General features: G+C 42.8%; 2 protein-coding genes across 10 annotated transcripts in view; one reads left to right on the plus strand and one right to left on the minus strand.

Annotated features, from left to right (window-relative positions):
- Positions 1–5,871, plus strand: part of LOC123993549 (ETS-related transcription factor Elf-1-like) — an 86,317-nt gene extending 80,446 nt beyond the window's left edge. For all 9 annotated transcript variants that reach the window (XM_046295820.1, XM_046295819.1, XM_046295817.1 and 6 more), the window contains one exon: positions 508–5,871. In XM_046295820.1, the coding sequence (XP_046151776.1) occupies positions 508–1,297 (790 nt within the window). In that variant the 3' untranslated portion in view covers positions 1,298–5,871. The remainder of the gene's footprint in view (positions 1–507) is intronic.
- A 5,616-nt stretch (positions 5,872–11,487) lies between these two features.
- Positions 11,488–24,044, minus strand: part of tnmd (tenomodulin) — an 83,068-nt gene continuing 70,511 nt past the window's right edge. Inside the window, exon 7 of the mRNA XM_046295827.1 lies at positions 11,488–12,934. Within this exon, the coding sequence (XP_046151783.1) occupies positions 12,725–12,934 (210 nt within the window). The 3' untranslated portion in view covers positions 11,488–12,724. The remainder of the gene's footprint in view (positions 12,935–24,044) is intronic.

The raw sequence follows: 24,044 nt of genomic DNA on the forward strand, positions 1-24,044 counted from the left end.
TACATGCACATGCATATCCATACACACACACATATTTTGAAAGCTCATATATAATGCCAGTATGAAACATAAAGCTACTTTTATGCCTGAAGATATGTTCTATACTATATTATAAACTGGGTGGTTTGAGCCCTGAATGCTGATTGCCTGAAAGCCATGGTATATCAGACTGTATACCACGGGTATGACAAAACATTTATTTTTTACTCTTCTAATTACGTTGTTAACCAGTTTATAATAGCAATAAGGCACCTCAGGGGTTGGTGGTGTATGGCAATATAACACAGCTAAGGGCTGTATCCAGGCACGCCGCGTTGCATATTGGCCATATACAACACCCCCTCTGGCATTATTGCTTAACTATATCATACTAGAATAGTGTTCTATTAAAAGTGTGTGTCTGAACCTGACTGTTAAGCACTTTGTGTCAACTGCTGATATAGAAAGGGTTTTATAAAATACATTTAATTGGTTGATTGATTGATCTGATCTCCTCTCTCTCCTCAGGACCATCAACATGCCTAACTCCGTCCCCATGGTCCTGACGTCTTCTGGCCAGCTGCAGCCCCTCCTGTCCAACGGTGACTCGTCCAGCCACTCCTCCCAGCCCAGGGTCATCCTCCACACCGTCCCTTCTACCACGGCGGGGGGCAAGGATGTCCTCACCATCCAGACAGCCTCCCTGGCCACCGGGATGGGCAGCCTCCAGGATCACCATCAGCACCCCCAGTTCCTTGTCACCAGCCTGGGCTCCACTACCACCACAGGGGTCCTCAGCTCCACCACTGCCTCCCTCAACGGCCTTCCCCGCATGGTCACTCTCAACACGGCCACCGGTCAGACCATGGTGGCCCAGCAGCCGGGGACCGTCATTGCTACGGTCCTCAAGTCCTCCAGCGGTGGCGAGCTCCTCCATGGCCTGCACGGCATCAAGGAGGAGATGCTGGACCCCTACTACCTGCAGTCATTGGTTAATGGAGACCCGTCGTTTGGCAAGGAGGAGATGGAGGCAGGGGAAGCAGAGCTCAGCTACAGGACTGTGATCATCGGGAAGAACCAAAGCCTTGGACCGAACCAGGGGGAGACTGGAAGCGAGTCTCCAGTGAACGGATACTTTTCCCAGGGAAGCAGCCCCAGTGAGGGCCTGACCCCCGTGGAGGAGCTAGAGGTGCGCGGGGAGATGGCCCTGCAACCGGAGCACATGGTGGGAGTCAAGGGGCTCCAGGAGCTGCCAGAGATCACTGTCCACCTTCCAGCCTCCTTCATCCAGATCAAGGCAGAACCCACAGAGGTCTAGTAGACCACAAGCTTACCTTTATTGTCATGAGTCTTGTCCTGGAGGCAGAACTGAGGGATTTCCACTAGATGGTCCAGCTGAAAAGTCAAAATTGTCTCTATCGTAAAAATGAAGGAAGACAAAAATGAGCTTTTTGATCTTAATTTAGGGTTAGGCATTAGGATTAGCAGTGTGGTTAAGATTAGGTTTTTTATTTGACCTTTATTTGAACAGGGAGTCACCATTGAGACCAGGGTTTCTTTCACAAGGGAGCCATGCACATACTATTCATAAGACAAAATCGAATTGAAATCAGATACAATGTAAAACAAACTAAAATACAGCACAACACAAATATTCTTACATTCCTTAGTAAGCGGTTCCCCAATTAGTATTTGCAATTGCCCGAGCGGCAGTACAACATCCAATTGTAATGTATTGTAAAATTGGTTCCAGCAATGAGGTGTGTTAAAACTAAAAGAGTATTTACTTAGTCATGTGGAGACTACAAGGAACCTCAAGGGTTTGGTATCTCCTGATTTGATACTTTATATCATGTTTTATACGTTGGAAGCTTGTGTAGTAGAGCTTTGTAAACAAGAAGGGAGTAATGAAGTGATATATGGGACATTAATGAGGACCAGCCAACCTTTTGATACAGGATGCAGTGATGAGTAATAAAACTGTCATGGAGAAAAAACCCGAATGGCACTATGGTAGACGGCATTCACAGGTTTAAGAATAGTGGCTGCGGCAATCTGGTAAATGGTGTCACCATAGTCAAGAACTGGTAGGACAGTTGACTGTACAATCTGCTTCCTGCTATTTAGGGATAGGCAAGATCGAGTTAGAAAAAGAAGCCCACTTTAAACCACTTTTTAAAACTATCTCATTCGTATGTTTTTGTCAATCCACATGTCCAGATATTTATTGGCGGGATTCTGATCGATGGAACCATCCAATGGATAACTGTAGTACATCAGGTTAAAGTTAGGCTTAAAATCTGATTTTACGACTTTGTGGCTGTTCCAGCTAGTGCCCACTCTTCAGAGCTGCCTCCAGGGCAAGATTCATGACAATAAATGCCAACCTGCTAATAGGCCTGGACTCTCCATCAATGTTGGACTATGAAATCAACATAAAGAAAGACTACCCAAAGGGCAATTCCACCGCTTTTCAACCTCATTTTCATTGTCTCCAGTAAAATACCATTGTCTACATATGTGAAAATGGCGCATTTGTACGTTTTGTCGAAACATATATAAAGTTAAAAAGTTCTACCCAACATCATCAAAAGTTAACACATTTAGGACCTTTCTTCTTATCTTTTTAACCGCAGATCATAGAAACACGCTGTTTTCACATATGGAGACACTGGTATTTTACTGGAGACAATGAAAATGAGGTTGAAAAGTGGTGGAATTGCTTTTTAACAAAGTTTCCTTGTTCTTATCCCGTTGATAATGTTCTTTTGAAAAGCGATGGATTTTTAAATGTGGAGTGGCAAACAGAGACCAAACGTTGGCCCCTGCAGGATGTTTTTGCTTACTCACTGTTGTGATCCCGTGCCCAAATTTCAACATCAAGGGATTGTTTTGTGATGTGTTGTTGAAGGCTCCATAGTTCGAAAGGCCCTCACTCGGATCAATCTACCTACCTACCTTGCTACTGTCAGTAGACCCGCCCCCTTCCCGAACCTGTCCCCACCAGGAGAACAGCCATTGGATAACCAGGGATCTACCCCACCACATGTGCCAGTTAGATTAGTAAATGTTCTACCTACCAGTACATCTCATCAGACTTGTGTCAATGCTAACAGACAATAACAGCAAACCAAAAACAGGAGATGGGAACTCACGTGGGAGAATGCAATGAAATCAGACTTGATGAGCAGAAAATGTGTCATTTCTACATGCCGTCTCCACTTTGTTTTTAAGGAAGAATGACGGAAACGCACCTTACTGACCTTTAATGGAAGAGTGCCTTATACGTAAAGGTAAAACAGTTCAAACTCTTGACTGAAAAAGTCTGAGGGGGGAAAAAATGACGGTTCAGATTGTTTTGACTCAAACGTTTGTGACTTATCCGGAGTTTCCTCCATATCCCCCCATATTATAAGTTGTCGATAAGGTGTGCTTTCCCCTCCATTACTCATCGCCTTACAGCAATGTGTTACTATGGAAATGGGCATTTCCTGTCCCCTTGGACAGTCCAATCACAAACCTGTTTGTATATAGCTGCAGACTTGATGCAGGGAGAGAGAGAGAGCGAGAGACAATACGGAGGAAACATAAAATAGATTTTACTAGCCTCCTATCTTCCCATTAAGGCCTTTAATCCTGTTTATATGAAATGGAATATATATATAAATATATATAAAGTAATAATATACTATTGAGAATCAATTTAAGGCCACAAATGTATTTATTTTGTGAATTTCTAAATTCTGTATAAAAAGGCACATTTGTTTGTTATTTACATATGGAAAACACGAGGGATAATATACAAAGTATATGAAATCAAATAACAGGAAGCTCATATGTCGGTGAATTTTTTTCTCCAAAAAGCTGATATGTTTTTTTTTAAAGCATTCCTTATAATCAGCGCAGCATTGATGATGATACTTCCTCTGTTTTGGACTCAAAGTGGTTTGCCCCGACGCAAATGATGGTCTCTATAAACATCTCTGTCCTGTGTCATTTAAACATTGTGTTGTATGTGCTTTGGTTCTTCTTCCCTTTGTACAGCGGACACACCACTAGCCTTATTCAACAGTCAAGCAGTAGAGATCAGTTGGATAGATTCACACACCCCTATCCAGTTCATTTGGTCTCAATCAGTTCCTCTGTGACCTCTCCTAACCCAGTTATTTTGGTCTCAATCAGGTCCTCTGTGACCTCTCCTAACCCAGTTCATTTGGTCTCAATCAGGTCCTCTGTGACCTCTCCTAACCCAGTTATTTTGGTCTCAATCAGGTCCTCTGTGACCTCTCCTAACCCAGTTCATTTGGTCTCAATCAGGTCCTCTGTGACCTCTCCTAACCCAGTTATTTTGGTCTCAATCAGGTCCTCTGTGACGTCTCCTAACCCAGTTATTTTGGTCTCAATCAGGTCCTCGGTGACCTCTCCTAACCCAGTTATTTTGGTCATAATCAGGTCCTCTGTGACCTCTCCTAACCCAGTTATTTTGGTCATAATCAGGTCCTCTGTGACCTCTCCTAACCCAGTTATTTTGTGACTCAACACTGGTGTTTTCCTCCCTACTTCTATGCATTTACAATTCTGGTGCTCCGCTCCTATAGCTCTTGGTCTTTGGTCAGACTGGTGTCTGTGCTCTTTTTATTGGGTGTCCCACTTTTGTTAGGGACCTGAGACGTCAGGGTCTCTGAATGGCCATGATAGTCTGCAGATGCTAGTGTAAGTAAACCAGTATTTATCTTGAGCGCTACCATTGCTAAATTACTTGTATTTTTTTCACTTGAGCTGGAGTGAGCAACAGACCATCTGAACTCTAGCTAATTTCAGGGGAAATGGAGAGTCTGTGACGTGACTTCCGCTTTTGGACATTAACACGGTGACACTCCATCTTAACTCCTCCACATTTACGGATTTGTTTCAACAGTGCAGAAGAGAACCTCCCATCATTTTTTCCCTTCTCAACAGGTCTAGAAAGAAACGTCGCTCAGGCATTTATTTTACGCCTGCTTCATTAGGTTATGCTACTTTAGGTTATGCTACTTTTTAGAACTTGTGCCCAGGCATCAGTCTTATGTCAACCAAAGGGCTCTCTGTGTTGACAATCTGAATGTTGTACAGTACAAAGTTATGAAAAGTTGTGACAATCAATGCGCTCTAGGGTTACAAAAAGTACCAAAACAGTCTTTGGTGTTGATAATTGACTGCAATGAACTCTGTGGGTGGGGTAGACTGGATTTTCCTGCTTACAGACGCTTATGTTGTATATACAGGTATTTTCCTTTTTAAGCACTGTTGTATGTGAGATGTTGGCGTCTGTCCGCGCTGTCTGTCCGATCATTACGTTTTCCTTTGTCTTGGGTTTTCTGTGGTTTCCTCCTATGCTGAAACTAGATTAGATTTTTTTAAAGAAATAATATTTAGGCCCAGTGCAGTCAAAGCGTTATTTTCCTGTGTTTTATATATATTTCCACACTATGTGGTTGGAATAATACTGTGAAATTTTGAAAATGATGATAATGCCCTTTTAGTGTAAGAGGTGTTTGAAAAGACCACCTGAAATTTCTGCCTGTTTTGGTGGGATAGAGTTTCGGCCTGCCTGATAACATCACCAGACAGTAAATGAGTTAATAGACCAATAAGCAAGAGTTCCAATCCTCTCTGCCAATAACAGCTCGTTTTCAGTTTTCCCCTCCCCACCCAGGACACTCCCAGACAGTCCTATCAACATTCTTGCTTAAGAAATTGCTCTTTGCTAAGAATCTATTTTTGTTTCTTTTTGACCATTGTAATTGAAAACAATCCCAGTAAGGTACTTAAATGTTACCCAGAAATGATTTGATGTTGAGATGAAAACGGCTGCAATGGACCTTTATAATAATAAAACACATTTTGCTTATATTCCGCTTCAGTGTTTATTCAATATACACTGAGTATACTAAACATTAGGAACACCCCCCCCCCACACACACACACACACTTTTCCCCTCAGAACAGTCTCAATTCATCGGGGCATGGACTCTAAAAGGTGTCAAAAGTGTTCCACTGGGATGCTGGCCCATGTTGACTGCAATGCTTCCCACAGTTGTGTCAAGTTGGCTGGAAGTCCTTTGGGTGGTGGACCATTCTTGATTCACATGGGAAATTGTTGAGTGTGAAAAACCCAGCAGCATTGCAGTTCTTGACAGAAGCTGGTGTGCCTGGCACGTACTACCATACCCCGTTCAAAGGCACTTAAATCTTTTGTCTTGCCCATTCACCCTCTGAATGGCACTCATACACAATCCATGCCTCTTTTTAAAATGATTCTTTAACCTGTCTCCACCCCTTCATCTACACTGATCGAATTGGATTTAACAAATGACATCAATAAGGGATCATAGCTTTCACCTGGATTCACCTGGTCAGTCTATGTCATGGAAAGAGTAATGTTTTGTATACTCAGTGTAATAGCCTGGAATCCAAACTGATTCCGCTACTTTTAACATCAGTCTGGCATTCAGTCTGGTTTAACCAGGCTATCAATATGACACCAAACAATATTATAGCTTTGCATTCAAACTGATGCACACGTTTTTTTCAGTCTGGTTTAACCAGGTTGTCAATATGATATAAGACAAAATAGTGTGGGCAGGCTGTTTTGAAAACTGGGACTGACTGATAAAATAATTCTACTTTTACCTTGTCTCCTCTTTGATGAGCATATTAACATACACTTTCACACAAGATCAAATCAAACACATGTCGGTGTGCTGCTCTCAGTATATCTTCCTCCACGGTCTCTGTCCCCATGCCAGGCTCAAACCAGTGATCCTCTGCTCACAAACACACATAACCGTCCTCCCCGACAACATACCAACCGACTGAGCTACACCAAAGGTACCAATTGGATAGTTCAAGCTCTAGTCCTTTACTCTGTAACTCCATAACACATCGTGCTTAAAGAGGGCTCTGATGAGGGTCAGGATGTTTCCAGCCATATGTCCCTCTTCCACGTCTGTTGCTGTAAACACAACAGAAAACCATGGGCCTGCTAGTCTTACTGCAGCGGGGGAAAAACGACAGCAACGACTACAATATGTCTACATGAAACAAACTGGCAACAATTGAGATTTGAGCAAGAATAAGCTGTTCATTGGTGCAACTGACACTACGAATCGTGCTCAGGAGACAGACAGACAAACCAGTCTGTTCTAGATAATAGCAGAAGCAGCTGTGCTGCTGGTTTCTAAAGGGCTACTTATGGGCTTTTATTGTACACATAATGGTATTGAAGTAGCTCCAAGCTTTGAAGTTAGAGAGCAATATTGCTGTGTACAATCTGCAACATGGGATTTGAAGAACAGGAGAAGAAAAGGCATTTCTACTGGAATGAAGCCTTTAGCAGGCCAAAGAGACTGATTGGACCGTACCTCGGAGTCGTCTTCCAGTTGCCGTAGGCAGATGAATACATTAGTCCAGTCGTGCTGGGGGACAGTGGAGGCCGACCTACTGTAAGGAGCAGCCTGAGCAGTGGGTTGAGAGTAGGGGAGAAGGGAAGGGGGGGGGGGGGGGGGGGTTGTACATTGGCTGGGATTGAGTGAGCCTCGGGTGGGGGTCTGCTGAGAGAGCTGACAGATGGGTTTGGCTGCGGTACACAACCCCCCCCAACACTCCATGCACGACACCCACCCCCTCTCCCCACACAGCTGCGGACCACACACTCCTGCAACGCCATAGGGTTACCACACCAAACAACACAGAAAAACTACCACAATACCACTTCCTGTCACCAACAATGACTGCATAAGCCTTCGCAGATGGACCATTGTCCTGATCCATATCGATGTAATATTTCAAAACCGTCTCTATTTTTGTTTCATGCTGTATCACGCAGTGAGATGCTAACTACCTTTTCACTCCACCTGAATAGACCTGTGGTGTCTGGACTTCAAAGCCAGCAAGATGCTAGTGGGATTATGAAGCTAATGAAAGACGAGCTTCTGTGTGTGTGTGTGTGTGCGTGCGTGTGTGTGTGTGCGTGCGTGGCAGTGAGTCAGAGAGCCCGGAGAGAGAGCCAGGCAGCCCAGTCCATCCGGAACCTGGGAGGGGAGAGGTCTATTTCCTGCGTCGCCTGCAGCCAGTGACACAGTGTGAGACGACCTAGCTCGCGCTAGTGAGTGTTTACTGCCGTGCCGCTCCACATGCCTCTCTGACGCGGAGCGAGGAGCTGTTGAAGGATGACGGCTGACACGGTAGAGCCTCCAGCCTGTGTCGGGAACCATGGCGGAGAGATTATTCAAACATCAGGCCTTCAGTGCATCGTGGACCATGTACACTGACCCCACAACACAGCCCAAGCATAATAGCGTTTGTCTGTTGTCTCATGGCCTAGCAGTACTACCGCCATGCACTGTGCTCTGCCTAGCAACCCACCTCAACTGTAATTTGGCCATCTGAGTGACCACTGGTCTCTGAATATATGAAAGGATTTTCAAAGGAGAGGCTCTTTCCATAGATGTTGATATGTGCTGTTATTTGAATTTGACAGATGATTCAAAGTTTGAGTTAGAAATAGCAAAGAAAGGCATTTACGTACTCAAGCTGACAAGTTAAACCTTAAAGCATAGGGCCACTGCAGGTAATCATAACGCGACACTGGTGGAGATCAGTCTCAAAATGGCCATTCTGTCATGAGACCACAAGATGGCACTAGCAATACATCTGTAACACTATCCACCTGACAAGCCAAATATGTCTCTCCCCTCACTCATAGAGAGGTAAATGACACTGCAGTTTTGATGTGGTAACAAAAGTGAATTCACAAGTGTACGCTACCGGTCAAAAGTTTTTGAACACCTACTCATTCAAGGGTTTTTTCTACATTGTAGAGTAATAGTGAAGACATCACAACTATAAAATAACACATATGGAATCATGTAGTAGCGAAAAAAAGTTAAGTTCTTATAGCCACCCTTTGCCTTGATGACAGCTTTACACGTTCTTGGCCTTCTCTTAATCAGCTTCATGAGGTGACAGATGTGCCTTCATAAAAGTTCATGTATTTGAGCCAATCAGTTGTGTTGTGACAAAGTAAGGGGGTATACAGAAGATAGTCCTATTTGGTAAAATACTGTCCATATTATGGCAAGAACAGCTCAAATAAGCAAAGAGAAACAATAGTCCATCATTACTTTAAGACATGAAGGTCAGTCAATACGGAAAACTTCAAGAACTTTGAGCGTTTCTTCAAGTGCAGTCGCAAAAACCATCAAGCGCTATGATGAAATTGTCTCTCATGAGGACCGCCACAGGAATGGAAGACCCAGAGTTACCTCTGCTGCAGAGGATAAGTTCATTAGAGTTACGAGCCTCAGAAATTGCAGCCCAAATAAATGCTTCACAGAGTTCAAGTAACAGACACATCTCAACATCAACTGTTCAGAGGAGACTGCGTGAATCAGGCCTTCATGGTCCAATTGCTGCAGTATGGATCCTGCAGCACTGTTTCTCTTTTGCACGCCTGCTCTGCTCAACACAATGCTAAACAAGCTTCCAGGGATTTTTTCCTAGATGCTGAATAATTTACATGAGGAACGTGGACATGAGGGATTTACCTTTGAAACTCCAGATTCTGGTGTTTACTCTGAGTGGAGTCATAGATAGAGATTTTAATGTGTAGCTTGTAGTCATCTGGATAGGGTACGTTGAGGAAGGATACACCTACTCACAAATTGGACAATTCACATTTCAACATCCAAACAACGATTGTCCTCAGTCTCCTAACTATTAAAAAAACGAATCACTCACGAATCGGGTACTAATCAGAATCTATTGCTCTCATGGCATTACAGTTTGAGAACAATTGAGATTTAATTCATGGCAAATTTGACAGTTATGGGCCAACTTGATATTGATACACCCACCAATCATTAGTGGGGAAATCGTATCAAATCATTGTCTAACAGAACAACTTTCGCCTGTCTCCTTTTACCTTCAGAAATCCTCTATTATGAGGGGAGGGGAACAACAGTAGAATACATTATCAGGTGGATATTATACAGATTGACTTCCTTCGTCTCTACCCACTGGCCAAGACTCTCAAGAAGGCGTGAAATGTTCTCAGTAACACAATTTCTGTAATATCTGTATCACATTCCACCGTCAGAGTGAGGTGGCCCATTCAAAATTACTCTCAAGGCTCCCATGGGCAATTTACTCTCACAACCACACAATAGCCAAGCCTGAATCTCCTGGGAAACCTGGCAGGATTGACAATGCATGAGACTGCTGGTTATCAAACATAATATCATAATAAGATCAAACATAATACTAGTGCTGAGATAACCTAACCATTTTTATACACAGTCAGTCCATCGTCTGTTTGACTTTCTCTGTCTCTCTGTCTCCCTCTCCTGCTGCCTCTCCCTCCCATTCTCTTTCCATCGTTTACCATGTCTGTTGCTACAGTATACTGATTGTGTCAGCTTCAATGCACACAGCAGCATGACGTGATAAGGGAAAAATACAGGCAGAACAAAATACATATCAACACAAATTGTATATTATTTTCAGAACCGCCTTGGGGCATGGCGGAGCTGCCTGTCGGCACATTTGAAGTATGTTTGCAATTATTGCATTTGTTAACGCCTGACAATATTTTTACTCGACATGTTGCCCTTGGCCATTGACATTATTGATTTGAAAATACAATGTTTGCAGTTTGAACTTCAGTTGTTTACTTCCGCCTGTTAATTAATACATGAACATAAGTAATGACGTTGAGTTTAGACTTGAGACAGACACAGTCAATTTGCTTATTTTCGCGAAATGTTTCACCTTTTTGAGGTCGATTGTTTTTTTTTAACCTTCCCAACATTCTAAAGAGAGAACCTACAGTAGAGAACCTACAGTATGTTTCATGCAACATTACTGGGAGGGTACATCACTTGGAGGGAGGGTACAGAGACATTGGATGTACTTCAAACCAACATGAATCAAAGTGAAACCGGCTCTATCTTTTCTCATCTGTCTTTTTAACTCTTTTGTTGCTTTGGTTAAAGAGCATCTATTTATGTTTCTTTTCGAGGAAGGATATTAGTAACACTTCTTATGAACAACCTATATAATACATAATAACAACATCTGTTCTAATAACCGTGCTCATAAACATCTATAACTACTTTCATAGAGCATTATGAACAGGGTGTATAACGTATTTTGAAGCAAAGTAGCATATGACTTAATCAATACATTTTGGAGTCAGGACATGTCATAGGTTGACCCTCAAAGGTTAATAGATGTGTAAACTACAGCATTGGACCATTTGAATGTATGGTATTGGACTTTTTTCCACCAATGTTGGAATTTCAGCCAGTATAAACCTGAATATGGCATCCATATTAGGAAGTTCCTCAGTTGTCAGGTGAAACCATTATATTAGTTATCAGACAAAACATCCTAATATGGATGCCGCATTGCTATAGTAACTTTGAATGCAAATTAAGACTCACAAGAAGTCAGTTCTTTATCTTGATATGAGTAGCATTAGATGTCTTTTAGTATCAAAATACATTTTAATTGCATGTAATTGATAATAACAGTATCTTTTGTGGTTGTAGGCCTATCTATTCCGGTAGAATCACTGTTCAGAGCATGATTACTGTGAGCTATTGAGCAACGGAGAGAAATGTGCAGATTACATTACATAATGGTAATTGAGCTGTGGCATAATTATGTCATTTACAGCCATTACAGTTAAAACAGTGCTGCTTAAAATAACAATAATGACTTCACATCAAATAAAGATTGGCAAGTTGAATTAAAGAATTAAGCATATCTATAGCCGCTGCTTCATTATAATTAGTCGACTCATTCTGATTTTTTTTTGCTATGTGTTTATATACCTCCTCATCAATACATATATATTTCAAGTTAAACATGCTAATTGTAGTAAACAATAGTCAAAACAGATCATTCACAAAAAATAGGACATATATATTTTTTAGTCTAGAAAGGGTTAAATGCTCTTGACAGAGTGAGCAGGCTACAGCACTTCAGTAGGTTCTACATCAAATACATTGTTGGTTGTCATAGGCCATAGCAGACGTGGGTTCAAATAGTATTCGTTTTCTTTCAAATACTTTAGCTGTGTTTGTCTTGTGCGATTGGACCACCGGGATAGTACAAAAAATGCAAACCCTGATCGATCTAGCACTCCAGGAAAGCTCAATCAAAAGCTCAAAGTATTTGAAAGAAATCAAATACTATTTGAACATAGGTCTGCTCCACACAGCAAGAGAAAGTCGGTTACACGCCACTCATAAAAAAGATTAAGAAGGAAATGAAATGAGAAAGAAATGCAGCACCGTGAGAAACGGCCAAAACTAGCTCTTTAGCTACTGTTACAAATTCTTTAAAAAATATTTAATACATGTTGAAGGAAACATTGCACTTCAGCACACCGATGACACATCAAGGCCTTTTAGAGAAATCACCAAGATGCTCCCAAAACTCCATTTAGACTGATGAGAGACTGACAGTAGATTTGATTATTTTTAGAGATAATGGGCCTAGGCTGGGTTTACACTCTACCAAGCGTTCACAAAAGCAAAATGTCACTTACTCTTGCTTAGAGTTAATACAAATTCTGGCATGCACTAAAGTCTCTTTGCGGTTGCTGAGACACTAAGCCTACTGCAGTGTAAATCCAGCCTTAAATGAATGCACCTGTCATTTGTGCTGAAACATAGTTGAATCCAGTTCCACTATCCAATCAGATCCTCCCGAGCATACGGGCTATCCACCAGTTGCAGGGCATGATGATCTGACAGATGACACGTCCTCCTTGGTAGTAGTAGGGGTAGGGGTTGAACCCCCCCAGAGGCTCGTAGTAGCGCTGGCAGTAGCGGTAACCACGACGACAGTGCTGGCAGCAGTAGCCATGATCATCCAGACGGTTATCCAGCTCAACTCCAATGTCTCTCTGTGAAGGACAAACGGCAAGTCGGTGAGAGGAAGGAAAGAAGTTAGGTGCTTTAAAGGACAGGTGATTCACACAAAGGAAAGCCAGAGGCAGAGATATTGAGAACATTTCATTTGAAGTATAGATGGGATGGATTGCTTACACCTCACTGGAAAGGTTTCTTTTTTCTGTGATAGCTAAATGTTTCTCTTTTTTTAAAACTTGATCTTTCTCTGTTCAGTGACGTGTGTGTGCTTTAAATGAAATCAAATTGGTCTCCTTTTCTTTTCCCTGTGAGTACCAGCTCTCCCAGAGCAGGGACAGTCAGACAGCGGATTGGATTGGGTGAATTGATGTTCTCGCTTCGGTTGTGGGTCAGAAAAATATATGTAGAAGCAGCTAAACAGAAGAGAAAGATTCAAATGGATGTCTAAGGAAACAAATGGACAAAATGTTTTCCACCATCGACTGTGAAACAGGGATCAAGATAGCATTGGAAAGTTATGTTAGTAGTAGTATTACTGTTAGCTTCACCATGCTCCATCTCACATCCCAGAGTCCTAAGCTCCTTTCTCCCAGGGCTATCTTCAATCAAAGTGACTCTGACACTGCCGGTTACCGGGATAATTGCACTATTTCTTTCATCTCTGACCCCCCCCCCCCCCCCCCCGCTGCGACCCATACGAGCTGAGTCAAAATGGCCGCCACTCCTCCATTAGAGACTACAAATTAGAGGCTCTCTGTGGGCGCACTCCCCCCTGACCTTGACTTTAAGTGGATGGCACATTCCTAAAGCAATTAGCCGAGTAATGATCGCCTAACAAGGATCTTTTTATTTGCTCGTGCCGACTGGGTGTGAATTTATATAAGGGCCAAATGAAAGCCAAACGAAAGGTAAATTGGGTAGAATTAATGGCCCTTGGGTTTTTCCATTGTGCCGGTCGGCCGGGCGCATGCCCTCTCCAGACGGTGGTAGGGCTGAGTGCCATGCCTTTGATCCAGGGAGACTCTGAATTGGGTTCAGAGAAGTGCCAGTTAACTCTCCGCCCCTAGTTGTGGTCGGCGGCAGCAGAAACCCGTCTCAGAGCAGCACAAATACATTCGGCCACGTTTTCAATCTCCTGCAGCGAGTGAATCTGAGTGAATCTTCACAGACAATTCAGCACTGTCTGGTTAAATAGCTTTGATGAAAGAGACCAATTGTCCCCCTTTTGGACTTTACTTCTGGGAGAAGCGGCCATGCCGCTTTGCTTAAGAGTCAGTCTTTCGTAACAGCAGAAAAAAAACATAAATTTATTGAGAGGGGGAACTGAAAATGCGAGGTCATTGTTTCACCCCAGTCTTTCAAAGGGCTGGGGCACATAGGAACACGACTTTGACTCTGATTAATCCTCTACAGTAAATTATGGGCAGTGTGGACTGGAGGCTGTTTGGCTTTCCTATAAAGGCAGTATTAGGCACAGGAAATAGTTTACAGGCCACTAAATGGTCCACGGTCTCACAGATGTTGTTGACTCCACTGTTTGTGGCTGGAGTTAAGCTACATTCACCCTCCCAGACTTTTTGGAGCCAGCATAATATAAACACAACAAATAGTGCAGTAGGTGGGATTCAAATCACGAATCAATCATCACAACTGCTGTGACAGATAAACGTACTAACATTACATACTCCTAATACGGAGGACGAACACCTCGGAAAGAGAAAAAGGGTGATATTTAAAACATGTGTTTTGATTTATGACTCTGACAATGGCTGGTGGGCGATTGCTGATTGATGATGTTAGTCATGTTTAGGGTCATCAGCTGCAAGGCAACAATCTATTATGGAGAAAACACAAAAGCTGTCACTGCAACCGACAATAATCTTATCAGCCGCCTCACAGCTAAAACTGTGATGGTATGAAATCCAAATGCAGAGCTTCAGTTTGGGAAAATGAATGGAAATATATTTATTCAAATGATGGGTGATTACAGAAACAAACAGACAATTGGCATTGTACCTCCGAGACAAATTAATCAGAGGCATCCTTTTTTAAAACGGAGCACGCATATGAATCATTTTGGCTTCAAATTCCCCTCTTCAACAGGATGTGGCGGCGGGTGATTGGAATGGGGCACCGTGGGAAATCTGGGACCGACACTCACAAACAAGTGGCATTAACGAAGGGTAAAAGTCATTACCCTCGCGCTCTGTCTGATATCTGACTCGGTCACACACCGAAACGCGTCTCACGCGTAACATCATATCAGAGATTTGATCAGTCTGTCAAGTCAAACTTTCAGTCAGTCATTCAATAATGAGGAAGCGAATCGAGCCGCGACGACTCCTTCAATTTCCACACTACTGAGTGTTATTTTACACACGCTGATTGCTGTTCTCCTTGTGGCTTGAAACACACAAGCCTCGTTGCTGTTATTTAATTGTCTATATCAGAGCTGATCATCACAGTCTCTTTGATATTCTATTAAAACACCAGGGACAACATTTCCATTTCATACATGACTGTAGGTGTTGGGATTCGGTAGGTGTTGGGATTCGTCTTAAATGGAACCCTGTTCCCTAAATAGTGCATTACTTTTGAACAGGGCCCATAGGGAATAGGGTGGCATTTAGGATACACCCTAGGTATGAGATGCAGAAGGCACTGCCTTGTACTCCCAGTGCTGGTTGTGTCGTCTTATATCAACCACATGAACTTCATTATGCAGGCAAGGGCGAAACCTGTAATGGTTAAGCCAAGGGGAAGTATAATATGAAATATATTATAAATATGCCACTAAGCTTTTATCCTGAGCGACTTCCATACATTTTTAGTAGGTGTACAGTATGTCGACCTTGGCATCACTAGCACCACACGCCAGGCTCTTACCAACTGTGCCACATAGGCCCAGGAAGTATCTGTGTTTACAGTTTGGCATAGCCTTGCTCAGGGAGGAGAGGAGATATTTACAGCCTCTGTTCGCCCTCGGTCTCCTGTGAACCATCACTGCCCACTCAGGGAGGACAGGAGGTCTTTACAGCCTCTGTTTACCCTTGGTCTCCAATCTCCACTCATGCCGGGGCATCCTTGTCTTTTTCAATGCTAACCTTGCCTGCCAAAGAGGCCTGGGCATTGGTACAGGGTCACACTATGGCTCAACCCAATCACCCAACCTCAAACCTGTCACGTTCTGACCTTAGTTCCTTTGTTTTTGTCTTTGTTTTAGTATGGTCAGGGTGTGAGTTGGGTGGGCAGTCTATGTTTGTTTTTCTATGTTGGTTTTTGAGTTCGGCCTAGTATGGTTCTCAATCAGAGGCAGCTGTCAATTGTTGTCCCTGATTGAGAATCATCAATTAGGTAGCTTGGATTTCACTTTTGGTTTGTGGGTGTTTGTTTCCGTGTGAGTGTTTGGGCCACACGGTACTGTTTCGGTTTTGTAAATTCACGTTGTCATTTATTGTTTAGTGTTCTGGGTTTTAATGAAACATCATCATGAACACTTACCACGCTGCGCTTTGGTCCTCCTCTCTTTCTCCCGACGACATCTGTGACACAACCGGCCAAAACATTTTTACAATATAATTATGTATGCCGGCTGGACAGACTGAGGCCTGCTTCCCAATCATATCTGAAGGCTTATCCTTATCCTAGGTGAAGGACAGTGATGTGGCTTCTCCAGCGCTGCCAGATGATAGTTATTCAGTCGGAAAGCTGTCCAAGGCCGCTGCTGCAGCGCTGTGCGTAGGCTCTTCCGTGGTAGCCGCGGCTAAAGGTCGGCCCCATACATCTCCCCACCTCTGTCACTGCTACTTTAATGATTATTAGTCTGGTCGCTTCGAAATTACCTGCCGAAATACGTAATCAGGGGCCCCAGTGGCCGTCAGAGGAAAGGCCACAGTGGAGGCCAGATCTGGTGGAGGGGTGAGGGAGTCAGAATCAGCGCACTACAAAAGGTCTCGGTCTATGTCGGCATCCCACTGTCATCAACAGCATCTTCAGACTCATGCCACTGGCATCAACAGTATCTTCAGACTCATGCCACTGGCATCAACAGTATCTTCAGACTCATGCCACTGGCATCAACAGTATCTTCAGACTCATGCTACTGGCATCAACAGTATCTTCAGACTCATGCCACTGGCATCAACTGGCATCAACACTGGCATCAACAGTATCTTCAGACTCATGCCACTGGCATCAACAGTATCTTCAGACTCATGCCACTGACATCAACAGTATCTTCAGACACCGCCACTGGCATCAACAGCATCTTCAGAGTCATGCCACTGGCATCAACAGCATCTTCAGAGTCATCCCACTGGCATCAACAGCAACATCAGACTCATCCTACTGTCATCAACATCATCTTCAGACTCATCCCACTGGCATCAAAAGCATCTTCGGACTCATGCCACTGGCATCAACAGCAACTTCAGACTCATCCTACTGTCATCAACAGCATCTTCAGACTCATCCCACTGGCATCAACAGCATCTTCAGACTCATCCCACTGGCATCAACTGCAACTTCAGACTCATCCCACTGGCATCAACAGTAACTTCAGACTCATCCCACTGGCATCATCAACTTCAGACTCATCCCACTGGCATCATCAACTTCAGACTCATCCCACTGGCATCATCAACTTCAGACTCATCCCACTGGCATCATCAACTTCAGACTTGCCAATTATAACTTGCTGCCTCCCCTCCATCAGTCACAAAGGCCTTTGTTATCTGCTGGGCCCACAAACACTGACTAGCGGTGGCCTTGGAATGGGCGGGTTTGAGTTTTAGCTATGTATTACCTTAGCTGATTTTAAAAAGGGGAGCAGGTTTCATCTCCCGGTGTGCTTTAATTGCATAGCATTGCAGCTGAGGCCATAGAGGATGAGCAGGGAGGAGGGGAAGGAAGAGAGGAGGAGAGGAGGAGAGAAGGAAGAGAAGAGGAGAGGAGAGGAGAAGAGAAAAGGGAGGAGAGTGAAGGCAGGCAGGCAGGTATTCCTGGGCCAAGCCTGATAAATGTTAATATTATGGCTGTATGTTTGTCTGTGTGTGTGTGTGTGTGTGTGTGTGTGTGTGTGTGTGTGTGTGTGTGTGTGTGTGTGTGTGTGTGTGTGTGTGTGTGTGTGTGTGTGTGTGTGTGTGTGTGTGTGTGTGTGTGTGTGTGTGTGTGTGTGTGTGTGTGTGTGTGTGTGTGTGTGTGTGTGTGTGTGTATGGGTGAGTGTCCGTCTGTCACCTGGTTCCTCAGAACTCAAAACCATTCTTCCTTTTCTGGAATGAGCTTTTTAATGCTTACTTAGACAGCCTGGGTGGTCTATACTATGTATGTGTATGTGTGTGTGTGTGTGTGTGTGTGTGTGTGTGTCTGTGTCTGTGTCTGTGTGTGTGTGTGTGTGTGTGTGTGTGTGTGTGTGTGTGTGTGTGTGTGTGTGTGTGTGTGTGTGTGTGTGTGTGTGTGTGTGTGTGTGTGTGTGTGTGTGTGTGTGTGTGTGTGTGTGTCTGTGTGTGTCTGTGTGTGTGTCTGTGTGTGTGTCTGTGTGTGTGTCTGTGTGTGTGTGTGTACGTTTACCTTTGAGTGCATGATGTGTGTTGCTGTTCGTGTGTGTGTATGCATGTGTGTGTGTCAAGGGTAACTAATCATGGAGCACTAAGCCGCTCACATGCACAAAAACATGATATTTTGTTCTCTTCCCTCTTTGTTTCCTTCCATGATAATTAAGGCATGATTAATAAATGTGGCGTATCTATTCAGTAATGAGTGACCTTAGGAGTGCTGTTTTGCACGACGTTCGTACAAGCTGCCTGCTAGCTACCTGCCTTTGCCCGAAAAGAAAGCAAAAAAGGCTCTGGCTGAGGCTGTGGGGAAAATGTTGCTGCCTTTGAAGGCTAGATATTCCTCTCCATTAATGTAGAGACATTAAGAAAGTCTTAAGCAAGGCAAGTTCATTTAAACAGACATATAGAGCAATTTCTATGCCCTGTGGTACATCAAGACAAGTCTGTTTTATGCTATGAAATTAAGCATCAATTAGCAAGAGTCAATTTCTCTGCAGGAATAAATGAAGGAGAACGAGGCACCACCATGGCTCGTATCACCTAGTGTGGTGCTGGTTTGCATCCAAAATGGCAGCTTATTCTCTATATAGTGCACTAGAAAGTATTCACACCCCTTTACTTTTTCCACATTTTGTTGTGTTGCAGCCGGAATTTAAAATGTATTAAATTGAGATGTTGTATCACTGATCTACACAAAAGTGGAATCTGTATGGTCCCTCAATCGAGTAGTGAATTTCAAACACAGATTCAACCACAAAGACTAGGGAGGTTTTTCAATGCCTCGCATTGAAGGGAACCTATTGGTAGATGTGTAAAACTTTTAAAAGCAGACGCTGAATATCCTTTTGAGCATGATGAAGTTATTAATTATGCTTTGGATGGTGTATCAATTAGAGGTCGACCGATTCATCGGAATGGCACATTAATTAGGGCCTATTTCAAGTTTTCATAACAATCGGTAGTCTGTATTATTGGACACCAATGACGGCCTAGGAAAGGTGGGTTAACTGCCTTGTTCAAGGGCAGAATGACAGATTTTTACCTTGTCAGCTCTGGGATTTGATCTTGCAACCTTCCGGTTACTAGTCCAACGCTCTAACCACCTGCCTTACATTGCACTCCACGAGGAGCCTGCGTGGCAGGCTGACTACCTGTTACCCGAGTGCAGCAAGAAGCCAAGGTAAGTTGCTAGCTAACATTAAACTTATCTTATAAAAAACAATCAATCTTAACATAATCAGTAGTTAGCTACACATGGTTGATGATATTACTAGTTTATCTAGCGTGTCCTGAGTTGCACATAATCGATGCGGTGCCTGTTAATTTCTCATCGAATCACAGCCTACTTTGCCAAATGGGTGATGATTTAACAAGCGCATTCGCGAAAAAAGCACTGTCGTTTCACCAATGTGTACCTAACCATAAACATCAATGCCTTTCTTTAAAATCCTACGCAAGAATATATTTTTAAACCTGCATATTTAGTTAATATTACCTGCTAACATGAATTTCTTTCAATTAGGGAAATTGTGTCACTTCTCTTGCGTCCCGTGCAGTCAGGGTATATGCAGCAGTTTGAGCCGCCTGGCTCGTTGCGAACTGTGTGAAGACCATTTATTCCTAACAAAGACCGTAATTAATTTTACAGAATTGTACATAATTATGACATAACATTGAAGGTTGTACAATGTAACAGCAATATTTAGACTTAGGGATGCCAACAGTTAGATAAAATACGGAATGGTTCCGTATTTCACTGAAAGAATAAACATTTTGTTTTTGAAATGATAGTTTCCAGATTTGACCATATTAATGACCGAAAGCTCGTATTTCTGTGTGTTATTATGTTATAATTAAGTCTATGATTTGAAATTTGATAGAGCAGTCTGACTGAGCGGTGGTAGGCAGCAGCAGGCTCGTAAGCATTCATTCAAACAGCACTTTTGTGCGTTTGCCAGCAGCTCTTTGCTGTGCTTCAAGCATTGAGCTGTTTATGACTTCAAGCCTATCAACTCCCGAGATTAGGCTGGTGTAACCGATGTGAAATGGCTAGCTAGTTAACAGGGTGCGCGCTAATAGCGTTTCAATCGGTGACGTCACTCGCTCTGAGACCTTGAAGTAGTTGTTCCCGTTGTGCTGCAAGGGCCACAGCTTTTGTGAAGCGATGGGTAACGATGCTTCGAGGGTGGCTGTCGATGAAGTTCCTGGTTCGAGCCCAGGTATGGACGAGGAGAGGGACCGAAGCTATACTGTTACACTGGCAATACTAAAGTGCCTATAAGAACATCCAATGGTATAGAGAGAAATAGTCCTATAATTCTAATAATACCTACAACCTATAACTTCTTACCTGGGAATATTGAAGACTCATGTTAACTTCTTCGATATAGGGGGCACTCTTTTAATTTTTGGATAAAAAAACGTTCCCGTTTTAAACAAGATATTATGTCACGAAAAGATGCTCGACTATGCATATAATTGACAGCTTTGGAAAGAAAACACGCTGACGTTTCCAAAACTGCAAAGATATGTGTGAGTGCCACAGAACTGATGCTACAGGCGAAACCAAGATGACATTTCAAACAGGAAATGGCCCAGATTTTGAAGGCGCTTTGTTCCAATGTCTCCTTATATGGCTGTGAATGCGCCAGGAATGAGCCTACACTTTCTGTCGTTTCCCCAATGTGTCTGCAGCATTGTGATGTATTTGTAGGCATATCATTGGAAGATTGACCATAAGAGACTACATTTACCAGGTGCCCGCTTGGTGTCCTCCGTCGAAATTATTGCGTAATCTCCAGCTGCATGCATTTTTCCATTTGCTTCAGAGGAGAAACCCAACTGCCACGAATGATTTATCATCGAATAGATATGTGAAAAACACCTTGAGGATTGATTCTAAACAACGTTTGCCATGTTTCTGTCGATATTATGGAGTTAATTTGGAAAAAAGTTCGGCATTGTAATGACTGAATTTTCTGTTTTTTTCTTAGCCAAACGTGATGAACAAAACAGAGCGATTTCTCCTACACAAATAATCTTTTTGGAAAAACTGAACATTTGCTATCTAACTGAGAGTCTCCTCATTGAAAACATCCGAAGTTCTTCAAAGGTAAATTATTTTATTTGAATGCTTTTCTTGTTTTTGTGAAAATGTTGCCTGCTGAATGCTAGGCTTAATGCTATGCTAGCTATCAATACTCTTACACAAATGCTTGTGTAGCTATGGTTGAACAGCATATTTTGAAAATCTGAGATGACAGTGTTGTTAACAAAAGGCTAAGCTTGTGAGCCAATATATTTATTTCATTTCATTTGCGATTTTCATGAATAGTTAACGTTGCGTTATGGTAATGAGCTTGAGGGTATGATTATGCTCCCAGATACGGGATTGCTCAACGCAAGAAGTTAAAAGGAACCACCAGCTTTCATATGTTCTCATGTTCTGAGCAAGGAACTTAAACGTTAGCTTTCTTACATTTTACATTTACATTTAAGTCATTTAGCAGACGCTCTTATCCAGAGCGACTTACATGGCACATATTGTACTTTTACTTTCTTCTCCAACACTTTGTTTTTGCATTATTTAAACCAAATTGAACACGTTTCATTATTTATTTGAGGCTAAATTGATTTTATTGATGTATGATATTAAGTTAAAATAAGTGTTCATTCAGTATTGTTGTTAATTTTCATTATTACAAATAAATAAATAAATCAGTCGATTAATCTGTATCAGCTTTTTTTTTGGTCCTCCAATGATCGGTATCGGTATCGGCTTTGAAAAATCATAATCGGTCGACCTCTAGTATCAATACACCCAGTTTCCGGTGAGGAAGGAAACTGCTCTGGATTTCACCATGAGGCCAATGGAGATTTTCAAACAGTTACATAATTTAATGGTTGTGATAGGAGAAAACTGAGTATGGGTCAACAACATTGTAGTTACTCCAACATACACTTGGAGACAAATTCACCTTTCAGCAGGCTAATAACCTAAAGCACAAGGCCAAATCTACACTGGAGTTGCTTTCCAAGACGCCATTGAATGTTCTTGAGTAGCCTAGTTACAGGTTTGACGTAAATCTGCTTGAAAATATAGGGCAAGACTTGAAAATGTCTATCTAGCAAAGATCAACAATGAACTTATTTGAGCTTGAAGATTTAAAAATAATAATAATGGGCGAATATCGTCATCATAAGAAACATTATTGTGCAGCCGTATTCATTGATCTGGCCAAGGCCTTTGACTCTGTCAATCACCACATCATCATCGGCAGACTCGACAGCCTTGGTTTCTCAAATGATTGCCTCGCCTGGTTCACCAACTACTTCTCTGATAGAGTTCAGTGTTTCAAATCAGAGGGTCTGTTGTCCGGCCCCCTGGCAGTTTCTATGGGGGTGCCACAGGGTTCAATTCATGGACCGACTCTCTTCTCTGTATACATCAATGATGTCGCTCTTGCTGCTGGTGAGTCTCTGATCCACCTCTACGCAGACGACACCATTCTGTATACTTCTCGCCCTTCTTTGGACACTGTGTTAACAACCCTCCAGGCAAGCTTCAATGCCTCCAATTGCTCTTAAATACAAGTAAAACTAAATGCATGCTCTTCAACCGATCGCTGCCTGCACCTGCCCGTCTGTCCAACATCACTACTCTGGACGGCTCTGACATAGAATACGTGGACAACTACAAATACCTAGGTGTCTGGTTAGACTGTAAACTCTCCTTCCAGACCCACATCAAACATCTCCAATCCAAAGTTAAATCTAGAATTCGCTTCCTATTTCGCAACAAAGCAACCTTCACTCATGCTGCCAAACATACCCTTGTAAAACTGACCATCCTACCAATCCTCGACTTCGGCGATGTCATTTACAAAATATCCTCCAATACCCTACTCAACAAATTGGATGCAGTCTATCACAATGCCATCCGTTTTGTCACCAAAGCCCCATATACTACCCACCATTGCGACCTGTACGCTCTCGTTGGCTGGCCCTCGCTTCATACTCGTCGCCAAACCCACTGGCTCCATTTCATCTACAAGACCCTGCTAGGTAAAGTCCCCCCTAATCTCAGCTCGCTGGTCACCATAGCATCACCCACCTGTAGCACGCGCTCCAGCAGGTATATCTCTCTGGTCACCCCCAAAACCAATTCTCCTTCCAGTTCTCTGCTGCCAATGACTGGAACGAACTACAAAAATCTTTGAAACTGGAAACACTTATCTCCCTCACTAGCTTTGAGCACCAGCTGTCAGAGCAGCTCACAGATTACTGCACCTGTACATACCCCACCTATAATTTAGCCCAAAGAACTACCTCTTTCCCTACTGTATTTATTTAATTAATTTATTTATTTTGCTCCTTTGCACCCCTTTATTTTTATTTCTACTTTGCACATTCTTCCACCGCAAAAATCTACCATTCCAGTGTTTTACTTGCTATATTGTATTTACTTTGCCACCATGGCCTTTTTTTGCCTTTACCTCCCTTATCTCACCTCATTTGCTCACATCGTATATAGACTTGTTTCTACTGTATTATTGACTGTATGTTTGTTTTACTCCATGTGTAACTCTG

The sequence above is a fragment of the Oncorhynchus gorbuscha genome, linkage group LG13, assembly GCF_021184085.1.
Source record: "Oncorhynchus gorbuscha isolate QuinsamMale2020 ecotype Even-year linkage group LG13, OgorEven_v1.0, whole genome shotgun sequence".
In the NCBI taxonomy this organism is placed as follows: Eukaryota; Metazoa; Chordata; class Actinopteri; order Salmoniformes; family Salmonidae; genus Oncorhynchus; species Oncorhynchus gorbuscha.